The 18,328-nt window shown below is 39.6% G+C and overlaps 1 protein-coding gene across 1 annotated transcript; it reads right to left on the reverse strand.

Annotated features, from left to right (window-relative positions):
• Window positions 1-1,190: 1,190 nt before the first annotated feature.
• On the reverse strand, window positions 1,191-14,898 carry RHAG (Rh associated glycoprotein). The gene is made up of 10 exons (XM_036381426.2): window positions 14,728-14,898; window positions 9,990-10,173; window positions 8,073-8,223; window positions 7,731-7,878; window positions 6,841-6,998; window positions 5,468-5,605; window positions 5,122-5,243; window positions 4,345-4,430; window positions 3,409-3,482; window positions 1,191-2,734 (listed from the first exon to the last, which is right to left on the reverse strand). The coding sequence occupies exons 1-10, from the start codon at window positions 14,858-14,860 to the stop codon at window positions 2,657-2,659; spliced, it is 1,272 nt and encodes a 423-aa protein (XP_036237319.1). The 5' UTR covers window positions 14,861-14,898; the 3' UTR covers window positions 1,191-2,656.
• Window positions 14,899-18,328: the final 3,430 nt, after the last annotated feature.

The raw sequence follows: 18,328 nt of genomic DNA on the forward strand, positions 1-18,328 counted from the left end.
CTGCCAGTGTAAGGCTTCCTCGTGGAAGAACAAAAGGGTTTTAGTAAAATAATTTCAGCTTTTGTCTTTTAAGCATCCAGTCATGTATTGCACAGAAGTTGCAACTAATTATTAATGAAGCTTTGCTGATTCAAGGTATTCAAAGCTTTGATTAATTGAGAAATAACCAATCAAAGAAAATGCCCTAAGCCAGAGAACCAAATGCTACTGGCATTTGCAATGTGGATGTGAGCAATTAGGGTAAAAAACCTTTGGAGAAACAAGTAGTATACTTCAAGGGCACAGTCACATGGAAAAAAAAACCCAACATTTAAAGCTCTGGTTAAACAAAGGGATTCATCTCCTTACTCTGTTTTTTTGAAAGACCCTAAGGGACTGATTTCTCTGGGAGAGGAATCTTCTGAAAAAGAAGTTTGGGGACAATGAATACTGAGAGGATGAGGGTATGGATTACTATGGAAAGATTATAAGGAGAACTGGAGAACAAAAATGTATAGTTCATTTTTTCCCTTTTGGATTTTAAAAGAACCCCTAAATGCATTATTGAGGGCATCAATCACCAGGGAAGGATTAAGTTGGATATTAGGAAAAAATTATTCACTAGAAGAGTGGTTAAACACTGGAACAGGCTCCCCAGGGAAGCAGGGGACTCACCATCCCTGGAAGTGTTCAAGAAGTGAGTAGACATAGCATTCTCAATGTGGTTTACTGGCCATGATGAGAATCCATCCAAGGTTGGACTTGATGATCTTGGAAGTATCTTCCAACCTTAAGGATTCTATAATTCAAATTATTAATTTACTGCCAGTGGGTGATGCTTCCTCACTCAGGTATTCCTGTGTGGTCAGCACTCAAAACTAGTGAAATTACCTCACCTGCTTTAAGGTGAATGAAAGACCCTCTGAACTCCCAAGCAGGAATTTGAGGGGTGAAATTCATGTATTGAAGATAAGATTTTTACAGGCTGATCAGAGATGGAATATTTTTCAAGTACTTCAATACTTCATAAAGTATGCACAAAATACTTCTAAAATTTTTACAAATGCAATATTTACATTGTTAAATGCTTCCCCAATTTTTACAAAAATGAATGTGTGACAGCTTTGAGAGGATAAAGTTCATCTTACAGCCAACAAGGTAGAAAAGAGTCAGTCATTGCACATCTGCAAAAGAGCTTATCTGGACTAAAGTGTGATACAACAAATGTATTTTTATTAATGGATAGAAATCTGACATATGTAGCAGTATACAGCAGGTATAACATATGGGACAGCCCTACCTAGTATCTTTCTAAATATTTTCAAGGAAAAATACATGAGCAGAAATGAAAATGTATGTGCCATTTTATATGAGAGGAATTTTTCCCTTAAGTCTGATAAGTAAGACTTGAAATAAGATCCTAGTATTAAAAAAAAGGTTGAAAGTTCACCCTCTTTGGCCTGTTATTCAGACATCAGCAGTAGCTTTCCATGAATGATGGATTGAGGCACTGTGTTCCTTCTGCTTGAGTTCCACTTCCCATCCATTGTCTCTCAGTGGATTATCCCATGCATCAAGGCACCTCATGGAGTTCCTTCAGACACCTCAGTTTTTGTCTCTGAACTGAGCAGCTGCTGTCACCACTTCTCTGATGAAGTTAATTTCCCTTAATTTAGCTTCAGTTTTCTTCTTTTCGCTTTCACTTCTTTTAGGAGAAAGTGACTTCAGAGTCAGTGACTCGCCCCATGGAAGCTCTCTGCCGAGTCTTCTGCAGGTTGAACATAATTTCTTTCCAATCAGTTCCAAACAACTCATGTTTTTCTGGAGCTGGCATTAGTTCAGGTTATATTTCTTGACATTAACACTGCTACAATCCACTTATTACTGTTGAATAGAATAAAATCTATTATGCAATCACTTGGTTTTCATAGCTCCTACTCAGTTCCCTTATTATGTCCTTGAAACTAACTAAATCTATGACAATAAATAAATAGATCTATGACAATAATGAATTTTTTACAATTTCACTTTCTTTTCCCTTTCAATAAACATATTAACAATGAATCTTGATACTCATATTGCCTTATCAATCACTGTATTCTGTGCTTTGACATAAGAATTATTTCAACATTTTTCTTCCCGTCATAATCAAGCTTCAAAATACAGCATGCTTTCTCCTCCATCAGAGAACAGGACAACACACTTTCTCAAAGATGTAAGCTGGGATACTCTGGTGAAAGTTTGTTCGAGTCCATATAAAAATATAAATTAATTTCCTCTTGATTACCCCTATACAGTTGAAGGATGTAACTCAGAAGTCTCACAATTAAATATATTGTCCTGTAATAATCTTGAAACCTAAAGTTTATTAAAACAGCTATATTGTTGTCAGTGACAACAAAAGATAAAATATAGATAATTTTAAAGAGCAATTTGTGGTGCCTTTTTCTGATGAACAAATATATTTGAAGGACCTAATTTATTCACCTGAGCTTGGTATAATGACTAAGTAATCTAAAATCAAACTTGTTTTCTTTTACAAAAATATACATATCTTCAGCCTTTCCTTGAAAATCTGGTGTGGCTGGGACAATACTTGGTTCTTGTTTCATTGTTTCTTAGCATTAGAAACAGAAAAGAGCATCATTAGGACAAATGCTGCAGATTAATTATTTTTCTACATGGCAGCTTCAAATCTGCTGTGCTCATCACGGTGGCTGGAGTGAATTTCAGGCACTGTCTCCTCCTCTGGAACCTGCCATGAAAAACAAAGAAGAGCTCAGTTAAGGATATATAGATTTGCTTTTGCCATAAAAGAAGACTAAAGTGTGCCAAAAATGTAATTCTATTTGTATATAATATATGTCTGTTTATTAACATTGACACAGCCTGACATGAGCCATCAATTCTGGATACTGAGGGATGAACTCAGGGTTTTTCTTCATAGAAAAAGATGTTTAATTTATTGAAAAAAATGAATAAAATTTCCTTTAACTTCACATTTTATTTACAAGGAATGTATATTATATATTCTTCCCTTGCCTTTTTGGGTTTGTCCTGGCATAAAATGATAAAGTTCAGATTGCCTAAATTAAGAATATGTCATCAGTCTCTGATAAGGAAGAGGATACCTGATACAGTGAGCACATAAGAGAGAGATAAAGGGCTCCACTGTGATATCAATTTGTTGTCTCTATTTCTGCTTTTTGTTCAAGGTGAGTCCAATACAAAAGGCATGATTACCTAAGAAGGCCAAAAATTATCCTGAAGGTTCGCCTGGCCTTGATAAATTGAGGTAGAGCAGGATTTTTGAATTTTGAAGAGGCAGCCTTTCTGACTCATGTGTGCAAACCACAAAGCCCAGGAGAGCGAGGCTGCAGTGACTGTACATCCTCCAATATAATGAAAATAAAAGGAGTTGTGTCTTACCTCCCAATAAGCAGAGTCATCAAAGCAGTTCTGGTCAGATACTTGTCCCAAGAAGGGGATCTTTAGAATAGCACCTGCAGGAAAACCAGCATCAGAGGTTTAAAAAATGAAGAAAATGACCAAAGAATATCCCTCAGATGTGCCCTAGACATCCAGATAAGTTTTCTGACTGATTTCCTCATCTACAGAAATGCTCAACCATCCTGGGGACATCAGGTCAATTATTCTTAGAGGTGATGCAGATTTCTTCATACAAACATAAATAAGAGCATAAATAACAGCTTGCTTTTAATTGACCAGATTACAGACCAAAATATTCTATTTCAGCATGATTTTCTGTTTGTTTGTTTGGAAGTATTCACAAACACATGGAAATGTGTGACACCTCATTGAGTAGGTCTTGATCTCAGACTAGTTTCTGCTCAGAATTTGAAGTGTCTAAAACTGGAGAAGAATTCCTTCCAGAACAACACCTTTTTATTCTTATAAATATAAAACCCAGTATCTTCGGACCATGTATTCAGTGAGGTATATAGAATCACAGAATCATAGAAACATTTAGGTTGTGAAAAACCTCCAAGATTATCAGGTCCAATCCTAGTCCAAGCACCATCTTTGTCAACCAGACCAGAGCCCTGAGTACCACATCCCTGTCACTCCTTGGACACCTTCAGGGATGGGGACTCCACCACATCCCAGAGAAGCCCCTTCCAATGCCTGACCACCCTTTCAATGAAGAAATTCTTCCTGACAAACCTGAACTTCATTTGAAGACAAAAACATTGGAGAACTGTTTTTCCATATTTGAGTTTCTGGCATTGGGACCCATTATTTCAATTTTGTATTAGTCACACAAAATTGTTGGTACATTAAGTTCTCCATGGAGAAGCCTCTAAATTCACATATATTTTTAGTCACTATAAGCATCACACTGACCTGTGAGTGCTCCTCCCACAATTGCAATTGCAAGTGTACTTCCCAGGGCAGCAGCCTGCATGGCAGGAGTAAGAGTGTGACCATTCCTGAAAAGGGTAGAAAACCAAACCATTGCCCATCAAAAAATTGCTACACTTTGAGACTGATGATCAGTCTTACAACTTGTACTTGCTGCATGCTGGACAAGGTGACTGATAGGAAAATATCCTAGAATCTTTATGGTTGGAAAAGATCTCCAAGAACATTGAGTCCCACAAATCCTGCCATTGCTGTACACAAGACAGAAGTCATGACTTAAACGTTCTTTTAGGCTACAGTTGAAAACAAGTTCTTTGAGAAGGTTATTAATGTCCTGTAAGCCATTAGAGAATACTCCCTGTTGTCAAAACAACCAGCATTTCCTCTTTTTGGAGTCTTACGAGCTAGTGGAAAAAAGCCATTTTGCCTTGATTTTTTTTTAAAATCTTACAAATACCACCAGTGCAGTTGTAGAGTCATAATAAAGGTTTTTCTATGTTTGAATGGTTCAGTGTGCTGTTTCTTTTTGATGTTTTAATTTATTTATTTTTATTTGAGCCTTTAGTCTGTAACAAGCTTGGCATTTAAACAGTGTGTTAAAGGCAGGAGATCAAGAAGAACCCAAATTAAATGAGAATACAATGCCTGACATCAAATCAGTGATGCATTTCTGAAAAAAAATCATAATCCAAATAAGGTAGCAAAAATAATAGACCTTCAAAAATCAAAAAACTTTTCTCTCTTCTCTCTATAACTCACCTAGTTTCCAATTTTATCGCAGTCACTACGATGCCAGCAATACCCCCCAGAATTCCAGGTAAACCATGTAAGTTATGAACTCCACAAGTGTCTTGAATTCTCAACTTGGATGCCATCACAGGCTGAAATGAGGGGAAATGGGAAGTTTATAGTGAGTTTATGGTTTTCTATGATCTCTAGATGGTATGCAAAAGAAAGAGCAGAAGTGCGAGAATCAAATCATTAATAAAAGTCACCATTACCTGGATTTACTGTATCTATCCTCCCTTTGTAGCAAACCAAGGGAGCTCCAGGAAAGCCAAAGAGAAATAAAAAATGGGAGCAGAGCTGGGTCCCCAGTACTTACAGTCAGGAACTGGAACCCAAGGACAGACACAATTCCAGCAATGACCCCAATGAACATGGCAGAAAAAGGGTGGATTTCCAGGTCAGCACAGGTACCCACTGCTACACCTCCTGCCAGGGTGGCATTTTGAATGAGAACCTGCAGAGGGGACACAGAGCAAGGCAGAGGTGACACAGGAGGAGCAGTGGCTTGTTTTAGGGCTGAGTGCCTCTGAAGGCTCTCTTGCACGTGCTGGGCTCAGACAAATAACTGCAGCTGCTGGAAAGGAGTGGATGAACACTGAGCTGGATTTTAGGGCAAGGGGACAGAAGCTGATTTGGTTTTGTCTGTTGTGGCATGTCACGGACATATTTTATGAAAAATCCTTTTGCTAGGATTTTTCTCCTGAGAAGCTGAGAGGCCTCAGAAACAAAATGTAAACAATAATTTTCTGCTGCTGTGGAATGCGACAGGTAGATCTTTGATTGGTCTCATGTGGTTGTTTTTAATTAATGGTCAATCACAGTCCAGCTGTCTTGGACTGTCTGGTCAGTCACAAGATTTTATTATCATTCCATTCCTTTCCTTGCTAGCCTTCTGGTGAAATCCTTTCTTCTATTCTTTTAGTATCGTTTTAATATATCATTTTCTTTTAATATAATATATATCATAAAATAATAAATCAGCCTTCTGAAACATGGAGTCAAGATTCTCGTCTCTTCTCTCGTCCTGGGACCCCTGTGAACACCACCACAGTGGAGATGCACTGAGATTTCCAGAGAATGGCTCATTTCCTTGAGAGACCTATTTTAGCTGTTGTAATAAGGAAACTCAAGTAGGAACTCTGGAATAAGATTTGAAAATCCACCTGAACACTGGACTAATGTCTCTATGGTCCAGCAGGTTCTGTAAACGAGAGAGAATCATCACAGAATCATTAAGGCTGGAAGAGACCTTTGAAATTAATAAATCCAACTATCAAACCAGTACAACCAACATGTTCCCAGTCCACTACACTGCTTTCCAACCCTTTCTGTGAAGAAATTTCTCCTAATATCCAGTCTAAATCTGCCCTGGTGCAACTTGAGGCTCATGCTGTCATTTGGTATTTGAAGAGGAGACCAGGCCCCACCTGGTTGAACATTTCCTCCTCAGGGAGTTGTAGAGAGTGAGAAGATCCTTCCTGAGCCTCATTTTCTCTTAAGCCCCGCCAGCTCTCTCAGCCACTTCTAATTAGACTTTAAGGTTTTACAAGTAAAATATCTCTAATTGTGGCCATAGTATGAGGAAAGGCTCCAGATGGTGGACAGATAGATGGACACTGGGAATCTGCCTACTCATCCTTATTGGAGAGGGTTGACTCGATTTAAGAGGGGTTATGATGTGATTCTTACCATACTGAATTTGCCTCTTTTATCCACCAAGCTGGAGAGGGCGAATGTTACGATGGTACAGGCAGCCAAGGAGTAGTAAGTGTTGATAATGGCTGTAACCTGGGCTTCTGCAATGGCAGAGTTAAAACTGGGCCAAAAAAGCCAAAGGAACAGGGTACCTGCATGAGTAGAAGTCAAAACAAAGCAAAAGCTGTTTAGTCACAAGGGCAAGTACATCAGAGCTACAAAGAAATGAGGATGACGATTAATGAGAAACATGGAATAGCCAAAATTCTGGAAGAAATAATAGAATATGCAGAAGCTTTTCTGACACTGGCAGCTGGGATACTGACACATGGTCTCTTGTCAAGTCTTGCTGGAAGGCTTTAATGACCCCTTGTAATGCCCCTCTCACTGTCAGAGCTCACCACCACTGTGAAGCCCCGGCCAGAGCAGGAGACAGGGGCAACACAATTCACATGCAAATCCTTTATCATCTATCAATACAATGAAAGTTTTAGCTGGTGAATTGGTCTGTGAACAGTTCTCAAGGACAGATAGATATATGGTTTCTGATATTCATTACCATGACAGGCACAACTCAATCATTTTAATTATGGACAATTTCTTTGGAAGTACTGCTGAAAAGTACAAGATTTAACAGAAAGGAAGTCACCACTAATGCACAGTGAAAACATATATTTTATCTGATCTTTCCATCCTTGGAAGCAAGGAAAAACGGTAAAAATATGTGTGCCACTGTAAATATGGTGCATGCATGAGAGTAAAAGGAATTTGCCTCCAGAAATGTACTTAGGAAAAATAATGTAGCATAATAATAGGTAATCAGAAAAAAATAGGGATGGGAGAGGGATGAAGAGCTGATCAGCTTTTGATATTACTTCACTTACCAATCATGGCAAACATGTCTGAGTGATAGGTGGATTCATCATTATCATGTTTGTTTGTCAGACCAGGACGGTACAAGACGAAAGCTGCAGCCAAACCAAAATAAGCTCCAAAAGCATGGATAGTCATCGAAGCTCCAACATCTGTGGCCTGTAACAGGGACCAAAAATAATGCCAGAGACTTTATACAGCATAAAGACAGGGGTCTGATGAACGAGAAGTCTGGAGGACTTAATGGTTTAATTCTGTGGTAGAAATAAGAGCCTAGCATAAGCAAACTGGAAGTATTAAAAAGTGAAAGCATTTGTTATAAAGAGAAAACAATGATTGCTAAATAGCTGTACCTTGAATACTTTGGTAACTAGATGTTCATTGCATGCAAACATTGTGATCTCCAGAAGAGTCAGGATCAGCATCTGAATGGGACTTGTTTTCCCCAGGAGTGCTCCAAATGAAATCAAAGCAGTTGCTGTACTGAAGTCTGCATTTATCATGCTGAAGTCAAGCAAAAGAAAACAAAAACAAAAACCCAAAACACAAAAATAAAAGAAAATAAGTTTAAAAGCTGTTTTTAGCTGTTACCTAACATGCCATTAAAATTATATCATTAAAATTATAGAGCTTTAACTCTTCAGATACAAAATTATCAAGTTCATCTTCATGGATAAAAATGAAATCAAACCTTTCCAAATGGATTTGTAAGGGTCTTACCAGCTAGTGAAGGGTAAGTGTAGAAGGTTTCTTCCTGCATACACCATGTGCTTAGCTGGTTGGAATTATGATGTAAAGGCAGAAGAGAAGTGTATGGGGATATGCAGGGATGTCATGGAATCACAGAGTCATTTAGGTTGGAAAAGGTCTCTGGGGCTATTGAGTCCAATCACAGAGTCATTTAGATTGGAAAAGATCTCTAAGACCATTTTACCCTGCACTGCCAAGTCCACCACTAAACCATGTCCCTCAGTGCCACATCTGCAGGTTTTTAAAAGCACTTCCAGGGCTGATGACTCCACAGCTTCCCTGGGCAGCCTGTTCCAGTGCCTGACCACCCTTTCTGTGAAGAGATTTTTCCTAATATCCAACCAAACCTCACTTGGTGTGATTTCTTCTTGTCACTTCAGGCTATTCCTTCTTGTCCTGTCACTCATTTGTGCAGAGGGAGCAGAGCCTGACTTCCCCCTGGCTGTCCCCTCCTGTCAGGGAGTTGTGCAGAGCCAGAAGGTCCCCCATGAGCCTCCTTTTCTCCAGGATGAGCCCCTTTCCAGCTCTCTTGGCTGCTCCTCATCAGACCTGTGCTCCAGACTCTTCTCCAGCTCCTTTGCCCTCTGGACATGTTCCAGCCTCTCAATTTCCAGCCCTGACTGCCCCTGACTGCCACCTAGGCTTGAAAGATGACGGTGAGGTCTTTGTTCAGATGGTTTATATAATCCTGGAAGCCTTGCACACCTGTCTGTCTCTGTGCATCATCTTTGCATAAGCTGTCAGGCAGGACCAGTGTTAATGTGTTTTGGGGATTGGCAAAGGTAAATCAAACCAGAAATTGATCAAAAACTTAGAGCACAGAGAGGCACTAACCTCTGGGTCCCTCTAGAGATGCCTGCCTGTAAGCATTAGGAAGCTACTTGTATCATTCCTTCTTTCCCCTCAGTAATGTTCTGACGCTGTTAATTTCAAAAGTGTTTACAAGTTGTCTCAGAAAACAGAACTGCAGATGTGGAAAACACTCTGAGACCTTGGTAGAGGCAGGACAGGTGAAGAGGAGGGGCATTAAATGTGTTTAGAGACATTGCCCATGAGGTCTCTAATTCTGTGATTGGTGTTCAGACCCTGCTGGAATATGATGCTCATGGACATCCTTCCTTGAGAAGTAAGAGCAAACCTTGTGAGTGCACAGACTTGCTGCTCCAGCCTTTCTTCTGTGACCCCATGTGTCATGGAAAGACAGATCCCTCCATACCTGCTGGGTGCAGGATGTGCTGTGCTACTGCTGGAAATCTTCCACAGCTTCAGAGATTCAAAGCAATCTCTCTACAGGACCCACACCTCCCACACGCAAGATAAAACCTCAAATTTCTTCACAAACTTTGGCCCAGTGCACCAGGAGTGGCCCCCGCAGAGGTGAAGGGCAGAAGGATGTGGAGAGGTGCACAGTAAGGCTTAATGAAATTCAGGTTAAGTCTGACCCCATAGATGTTGTGGTTTATGGCTTCTCCTGATATCTTTAGGCAGAGAAATATCAATTTTTGTGAATTCACACATACCTTTCGATGTTAACAGAAATTTTCCCTCTTTCCATATGCCAAAATCCTTGCATCAGGATTCCCCACTGGAGACCGAAGGCGGCAATGAGCATGTTGAAACCAACACTGCTGAATCCATATTTCTTCAGAAAGGTCATCAGGAAGCCAAATCCAACAAATATCATCACATGGACATCCTGAAAGTCTGAAGGCAAAACACATCTGTGTAGAGACTGTGAAGAGTGACTGAGAAGGGTGAGAAAATGGGGACAAAGGCAGCTTGAGTAGACAAGAGTTCCAAACTCCAGTCATGCTTGTGATCCATTCTTCCCACTTCATCACCAGTCTGCCAGCTGAAAATGGAATGTCTGGAAAATGCCGCACCTAATTATTGATTATATTGATTCCTATATCATTATGGAAAGCCACTGGATCTCTATACTTGCAAATTTACTTGTGTCTGTCACTGTCCTCTCTTTGTGAAGCTACCTGGAACATCATCACAGATTCATGTCTTTACAGGAGAGTTTTGTTCCCCTTCCCATCAAGGTGGTCAGAGCCAGTGTGTTCTGACTAACTCCAAAATTGTACATAGTATTTGTTTGGGTGAGTGCTAGGTGTCCCAGTGCAAAGGAATCCTTGGAATCCCTAAAAATTACTGTCAGAGACATTGATCTTTTTACATGGATAAAAAAATGTTAATTTTAAGACTAAGTTTAAATTTAAAAATTAATATAGGTAATCAACACACCATTAGTCTTCCTTCAAATATTTGGTTGCTTTTTGAAATATGAGTTTTGTTAAAATATGGTTAGTTATTTTTCTACTTTATAAAGTTATTACTTAAATTTTGTTCTTTATGCTTTTACTACAAACTGAGCTTATCACCACAACGTGGATACTTTATATTTTAAAATGTTTTTTTACTTTAAGGCCTTATGTGATTTAATTGACTCTAAACCAGACAGGTTTGAGTCCAATTACAGGACTTTTTTTTTTTAATTGCAACTTTTTTTCTATTGCAATTTTTTGTCTGATTTCACTATTAGTAAGAACCTCCAGTGTAGATATACTGTTTTTAAAAATTTTTATTTAATTGCTCTTGCATGCCAATAAGCATGAGAAACATGAGCTGGTTAGTGTAACTTTTGGCTTGAAGTTGCAATTCCCATCACTTGAAGTATTCCTCATTTTTGCATTACCAACTTTGGCCAAAAGAGGGCCCAGAAGTATAAGAATTTAGTGGGTATTCCTAATAAACTCCTTTATATTTGCAGTGTCATATTCCAGCCCTGCCCTAGCACTGAAATAGCAGTAAGAGCTTTTACTTTGCATTTAAGAAACAGCATTGTTGGTTGGCTTGGGATTAGGTGATAAACTTTCAGGTCCTTTCCAACCCAGGCCATTCTGTGATTCTATAAAAATGCAGGTGGTTCACAAACCTCTCCAGCCCTTTTGCTTCCACTTCAGGCTGGACATTTTAAAGCTATCTGGACTTATTAACACAAATGGTTTAAAGTCCTGGTTAAAACTAGGTTAATTCATGGGTGTTGAGAACAAATTCCTTCTAGTTTAGCCTGTACCTTAAACTTTAACTGTCCTTTATGCATGATTTTAAAGAGTAGGTCTGGCGTGACTTTAAATGATGAAGAAAACAGATGATTTGAACTGAACTGTTTCAGTAACTAGTTATGTTTGACAATATCTGGCACTTCTGGGAGAGAGGAAAATAAAGATTGGGAAAAACACTCCAGCAGATCCTGGACAAAGCCACTGCACAGAATTCTGCAAGGCTGGCCAAGAGCAGCATATTACCTCCACTGCAAGGTGGTCAGTCTCAACACAAAGATGCTTGTGACATACTCTAGAACTGATCTTGCTTGGCCTAGAGTTGTAAACCATAGAACCCTGAACAAGAGGCATGCATAAGTTTTCCTAAGCCAGGAGTCATGGATGCTCACAGGACAATGCAAATAGGATGCCAACATGAAAGAAATCCTCTTGCAGTGCTCTAAGAACCATCATACCCCTTTGTTCTCCCATTCCAGTGGCACAAAACACCTGAAATTGTCCATCCAGTTTTCCATGCCAGTTTTTGTACCCGCCAGAAATAGATAAAGTGCAAAGCTATGCTTTGGGAATGATCTCAGCTTAGCCCACCTTACCTGAGTGCAAAGCTATGCTGATCCTCCACTATTATTTTTAGTTTTCTTCTGTCCAAAACCACTGAAACAGCTTGAATTCATGGTGCTGAGGTGTCTAAGGCATACAAAGTCAGGCCTTGCACTGTAGTCCTGAGAATATAAATTACCTCCTGTACAAAAGAACTAAATCTCTGAGATACAGATGGGATAACATCCTAAGGCATAGCATGGGAAGCAGTTTGAACCCATCATTTAGGGACTCAAGGGAAGTCCTGGCTCAAGATACTTCCTAATACACCTATACAACCATAGCATTAAATTTCTGCCAAGTCCTCAGGCAAACTGTATTTTTGATTGCACTTTATACAGGTAAATTTGAGAGTAAGAGGTCCTAGAAGTGAAAATATAGGTATTGTGAAAATCTACTTTTTTCCCAGTCTTTATTGGAGATGACCTCTGTGAGGCCAATATCTAAAAAATCAATATGACATCAGTGGTGTTTGCTTGGTTTATGTATCTAGTGGTAATCTGAACAACCTGGCCAAAAGAAATATATGTTCTTCTCTCCTAAAACACTATTCCCACCTTAGAGTAGTCTCTTATCCATGCTATTCCTAAAGCCAGGAGGTCAAGGGGCCAGTTTGCAGGAGCCCAAACCATTCCAGAAGGCTGCTCACAGGTCAATGGTGTGGGCAGCCAAGGGACAAGCGTGCAGGAATAACACAGTCTTACACTGTCTGTGCAGGGAGACGTGGGAGACAGCAGGAAATTCCTCCCACACTTTTTAGACACTGATATTAATGAAGAAATAAGCATAGGTGATCTCTAACTGGGTAGGTTACATTTGAAGATCTGTATTGTAGTGTTAGTACCATTACCTGTGCTGTCAAACTATTCATGTGGGTTTTGGCATAACTTTTACCTAGGCCAGCAATCACCTCCTGGGTGACAGTGGACCAAGAGTAATTCCCAATACACTGTCTAGACTTAATTTAGGAACTTGGATAGTTCAATACAATTGGGATAGTTTAATATTACTCCAGCTAAGAGAGATTCATTTGTTCAGCGTGGACAAGGCTCTGAGGAGACCTTAAAGTACCTTCTAGTACTTAAAGGGGCTTATGAAAAAGTGGGAGAGTGGCTTCTTAAATGGGCAGGTAAAGATAAGACTAGAGGAAACAGTTTTAAATTAAAAGAGGAGAGAATTACATTGTGTATTAGGAAGAAATTCTTCCCTGTGAGGGTGGGGAGGCCCTGGTAGAGAGTTCCCAGTGAAGCTGTGGCTGCCCCATCCCTGGAAGTGTCCAAGGCCAAGTTGGATGGAGCTTGGAGCAACCTGGGATAGTGGAAAGTGTCCCTACCGGTGGCAGGGGGTTGGAATGAAGTGATTTTTAAGATCCCTTCCAACCCAAACTTTCCTTTGGCTCTATGAACATCATTGACATGGCCAAACTCTCATGGAGAGTGGGCTCTGGCACAGGCCAAGGTGCCATAGCTCAGGGATACTGCCACACCTCAGTGGGGGTAAACTAAGTGTGAGTAATGAGCCCCTGATGTCCATCAGCAGACTTGCATCTGGAGCTGAATAATGCCCTCATTTGCTGTTCTCTGACCCAGGCAATGCTCTCTGTGAGAATACACAACACACGATTACTCCAACCTGATTTCACATGCCCCTGTAACAGCCACTGAAAGGACAGTTAGGATGAGAGAAAAAGAGGGTTCAAAATTACAAAATTACATGCAAAGTTACACAGGTGCTACCTGCAGGCAGGGAGTTCTGTACTCTATAGTTCTCATCAAGCACATTGCAACTGGGGCTGCAAGTCATTGAGGCCTCAGAGACAAAAAACTGAACAACAAACCTTTAATGCCACCAGCAAAACACAGTTTGCAGCTCTCTTTGCTTTCTAATAATTCACAATAGTCTTATCTTTGCATGAGAGATGTGAGTAACTTTCTCAGGCCAGGAGCTTTTTCTGATCTTCACCAAGTATTTTCAGAGCAACAAATCAACAGAAACATTCTCAGGCTAAACCATTGCTCCCTAATGGAGCCACTGCTTCGGAAGATGGCAGGGGCTTATCCACCTTGTCACCAAAACTATGGCCCTTTTTGGAGTCCAGGTTTCACAAACATTTTATAGCAGTTATGCATATGCAGCTCAATTTCCATTTCTCATAAGACACCTTTTCCAAACCTGGATGGTTGCAATGAAACATTCTATTAATTTTAATTATTTAATACATTAATAATGATAGAAGATCTGGCAAGAAACAGCTCCATCTGTCTCTGGAAAATGCCGGACTCTTTCAAAGCAATACACAGTTCTCCAAGTCTTAACCTGCTGTGCAAACACCAGAACTATTTCTCAGGTTCTTGTCTCCCAGAAAAGTAAACTTCTCAGCAGTGAGGTGCTTGCAGAATTTTGTATCTGCTCAATTGGATTTGTCTTTGAAGCCTGCTGCTTTCACACCTCAGAAAAATGTGCTTGCCCCAAAACACAACTTTCTTTTCCAGCTTTGTCAGTAGGTCTCATAAGTTATTCAGAAATCTTGCTAAGGATCAGTTTAAAGAAATTTCAGCTTCTATAGATCTTAGACAGAAATACTTACGTGGGTATAACATTCTAGAAGGATCTGAGTCATAATCCACAAATATCCCATACAAAATGATGACAATCACTTCCAGAAGAAGCGCCAGGATCGAGAACTTGAACTTCATGTTGGTGTCAAAGTCTGGAGGCATTGCTGGAGAGCAGGTGGCTGTGAGAGCTTGATAATGAGTGTTTGCCTTCAGAGGAGCTGGCTAATTCCGTGGATCTGGGTGATATAGTAAAAAAAAAAAAGAAACAGAGACGTGAGCACACCGTCCCACCCACTATGGGAGGGAAAAAGTATGGGTCAATATAGTGATTTCGATTTCCCAGGGTGCTTCTGCGTCTGAAATGCTGGCTTGTATGTGGGTTTTTTTCCAGTTTGTAATACAAACCAGCTCATTCAGCCACAGACATACTTCTCACTGCCTATATGCATTTTAAAAAGGAAATAGCCTTTAAGAAAATCTCACAGAGCCTGGTTTGCTGCACACAGTAAGGAGCAGTGACTTTCAAGTGTGTTGCATGTAGTCAATAATATTTTCAAGTTGTAGCTCTTCTTCCAAAAAGTAAATAATTTTGCATTGCAAATAAAACATGGAAAATCAACTCTCTTCATATAGGCTGTGATAAGCAAAGAGAATTTCTTTCAACAATGAGTACTTCATTGCACTTATTTTGCAGTGAAGTACTCATTCTCAGAGCACAAGTTCTCATTGTAAAGTTTTATTTAAAAAGGAAATTATTGTACTTATTTATATGTAAAAAGGACATTCATAGCTCTTAAAAAGGAAAGCTGCAATTACTGAATAGTGGAATTTGAAGAGAGCAACTCTGTTTTCCATTTTAATGATTGCTTTTTTTTTAACATTCCCCTTAGCTAAGACAATGGAAATAGGTCAGAGACCAAATCTATTACATGGTTTAAAAAGCTTAGTTTGTAAACTTTCTCACAAATGGAGGAGAAAATAGTTTACTGTTGAATGATCTTTTGCTCTTGAGAGTCTAATTGCTTCTCTAATATAGAGTTAGACCATTATCCAAACGAAGTTCAAAGCTCTCACAGCTTTTTCTCCTTGAAAATGAGTCTTCGCATTTGGAAGGGAAACCAAAGTATTTAGCAGGAAAACTCTTGTCTATCACATAATCAAGGCTGCAAGTGGCAAAGCTAAAATAAGCACATATGTGTTTTTTCCTTCATAGCAACTGTATTTCATCAGAGCAGCTCAAAGAGAGGAAACAGAGCTTTGTTAAAAAGTGATCATTCATCCTTGTTGCATCACAGGATAGGACACACAGCCAGCTTTGATTGTGAGGACCTGTGAGCTCCTACACTTGCTCAGAAGATGATTAAAAATGGACAAACTCATGAGCAAAGTTGATTGATTTTTTTTTTACTCATAGCTGAGCCACGAATATCCTGTATATTCATTGCATAGAGGTTTTCCTAGTGAAGATCTCACATGACATACATGCAATCCTTATTGTACACTAAGATGTTTTAGGGGTGCAGAAAAGTTTCCTTGCTGAAATCTTATCAGGAGAAGAGCCTTTTAATAGTGTTTAGATTTTAAAATGGGTCAAGGTCCATTCAATCAGGACTTTTTCTGAGGTTATTATTTTATGTCTTTATGTCTCAGGCAGGTATGTACACACACAGAGGCACACAATCTGTATTGGAAGAGTGTTTATCCATGTCTTTTTCCTTTTTCCTTGGTCAGGAAGAATAACTTAGCTATTTTCCCAGTGAGGTCCAGCAGCCACAGTATCCCTATTTGTGTGTAGGCCCCTAGACACGTACAGGTGATTTACACACAAAGAGGGATACTGAAGAAATTATTTTCCAGTATTTAGGCACTCTAATATTTGTTCTTCTAAATAAATGAAACATTTCTTTCTTACCACTAACAAGGCTGAATCTGTCACAAATGATCTTCAGGTATTGCCAGCTTTAAGCTAAAAGGGCTGACAACACAAACTTCTAGAAAGAAGATGCTTTATCCAAGGTTTGGAGCTGGACTATTTTCCTTACTGGACCTTTTGGGTAAACCCAGTTTGGCCTGAATTACTGTCTCAGTTTTTGTTTGCTGAGAATTGTGAATATCCATACCCTGGTTACACACACACCCAGCCACAGCATCTGTGGAGAGTACAGAATGTCTGTCCTGTTAAATCATGAAAACAAGATCTGGATCTTTCAGCCCTACATCACAGTGGAAACTTTGTACATAGGAGGTCCTACATTTGGGTCTGATGTATTTCCCAGCAGAATCAACTGCCATGTCATTCCCATTTTTTTTCCTGAGGTCATTCCCATTTTTTTTCCTGATTGCCTTGTTTCTGACACAGCCTTTCCAGGTGATGGGGAACAGCCACTTTCAACATCTGCTTTCAAATGCCTTTGTGTGTCCATCCAGCTGCTGCATAGGGCAATCAAAATACATACAACTTGAACTGTTCCTCTTTAGGAAATTCCCTTATGTCTCCTTATTTGATTAATCCCAGTCCTGGTGGCTATTAATGCAAAGGAGTGAGGGTGTTTGACAAATATTGTTGTACTCCTTTGTCTACTAAATAGCTTCACAAATTTGTCCTTTAAATAGCTGTTGGATTTTTTTTAATGAAGCTTTCCATCTAAATAGGGTGTTGGTGACATATCACAAACTTTATGAAAATAAATGTGAACAGTTATGGCAGAGTTTTGAGCTTCTGAAATGATAAAAGTAAGAAATAAAGGGATTCCTTGGGCATTATCTGACTTAAAGAATGAGAAGAATGTTCATTTAATAATCTTCTTACAGAATGTCCTCAAGCATCATTAGGAGTGGCATTCAGCTGACCAGACACACTCTGCATTTCTGTGCCTGATCTAACCTGCAGTGTTTTCCTTTTAAATCATGGACTCATGGGATCATTAAACTTGGAAAAGACCTCTGAGACTGTGAAGTCCTACCATTAACCCAGCACTGGCAGGTTCACCACTAGACCAGCACCACCAACTATACTCCCTCAGCACCATATCTGCATATTTATTTTGCAGAAGAAATAGAAACTTCCAAGAGCAATTGCTTTCATGGTAAAGGAAGTTCCCTTAAATACAAGGCTAAAGAGGCCAGGTGAATGAAAGTGCCCTTTTTGGTCATGTTTGTTGGCTGACACAGTTTAAATTAGGGCCAGGATGTCTCCTAGAAGAGGCTGATATTATTTAAGACTCTGAGCTCAGTTCACTGAAGTCTGAGCTACAAGGATTCCTCAGTCAATGTGAATTTACAAAGCATGACTTGGGTGCACATTAATCTTCAGTTTTCTTCCTTGGTGTGTGCTCTTCTTGTAGCCACAGCTGTGGAGACCAGGGAGGTGGAATAAGGTGCATATTGCCTCCACACTGGGACAGAAATATTTCTTAGATCTCCTGAACTTTGAGCTAAATTTTCTTGAGAACATTGACATTTATCCCATTTCTGCAGTGTTGCGGAAGAAACATTTGTTTCATTAAACATTAGCTTCAATTCTTCGAGTCAGCAACCCATGTCTCTCCTCAAGTTGAAAGCTCATCCATGAAAATGCAGTTTGTCCATGCAGTCCTTAAATAGCCTCCTTCACATTAAAGACAGAAGCAA

Source organism: Molothrus ater, chromosome 3 (assembly GCF_012460135.2).
Source record: "Molothrus ater isolate BHLD 08-10-18 breed brown headed cowbird chromosome 3, BPBGC_Mater_1.1, whole genome shotgun sequence".
NCBI lineage: Eukaryota > Metazoa > Chordata > Aves > Passeriformes > Icteridae > Molothrus > Molothrus ater.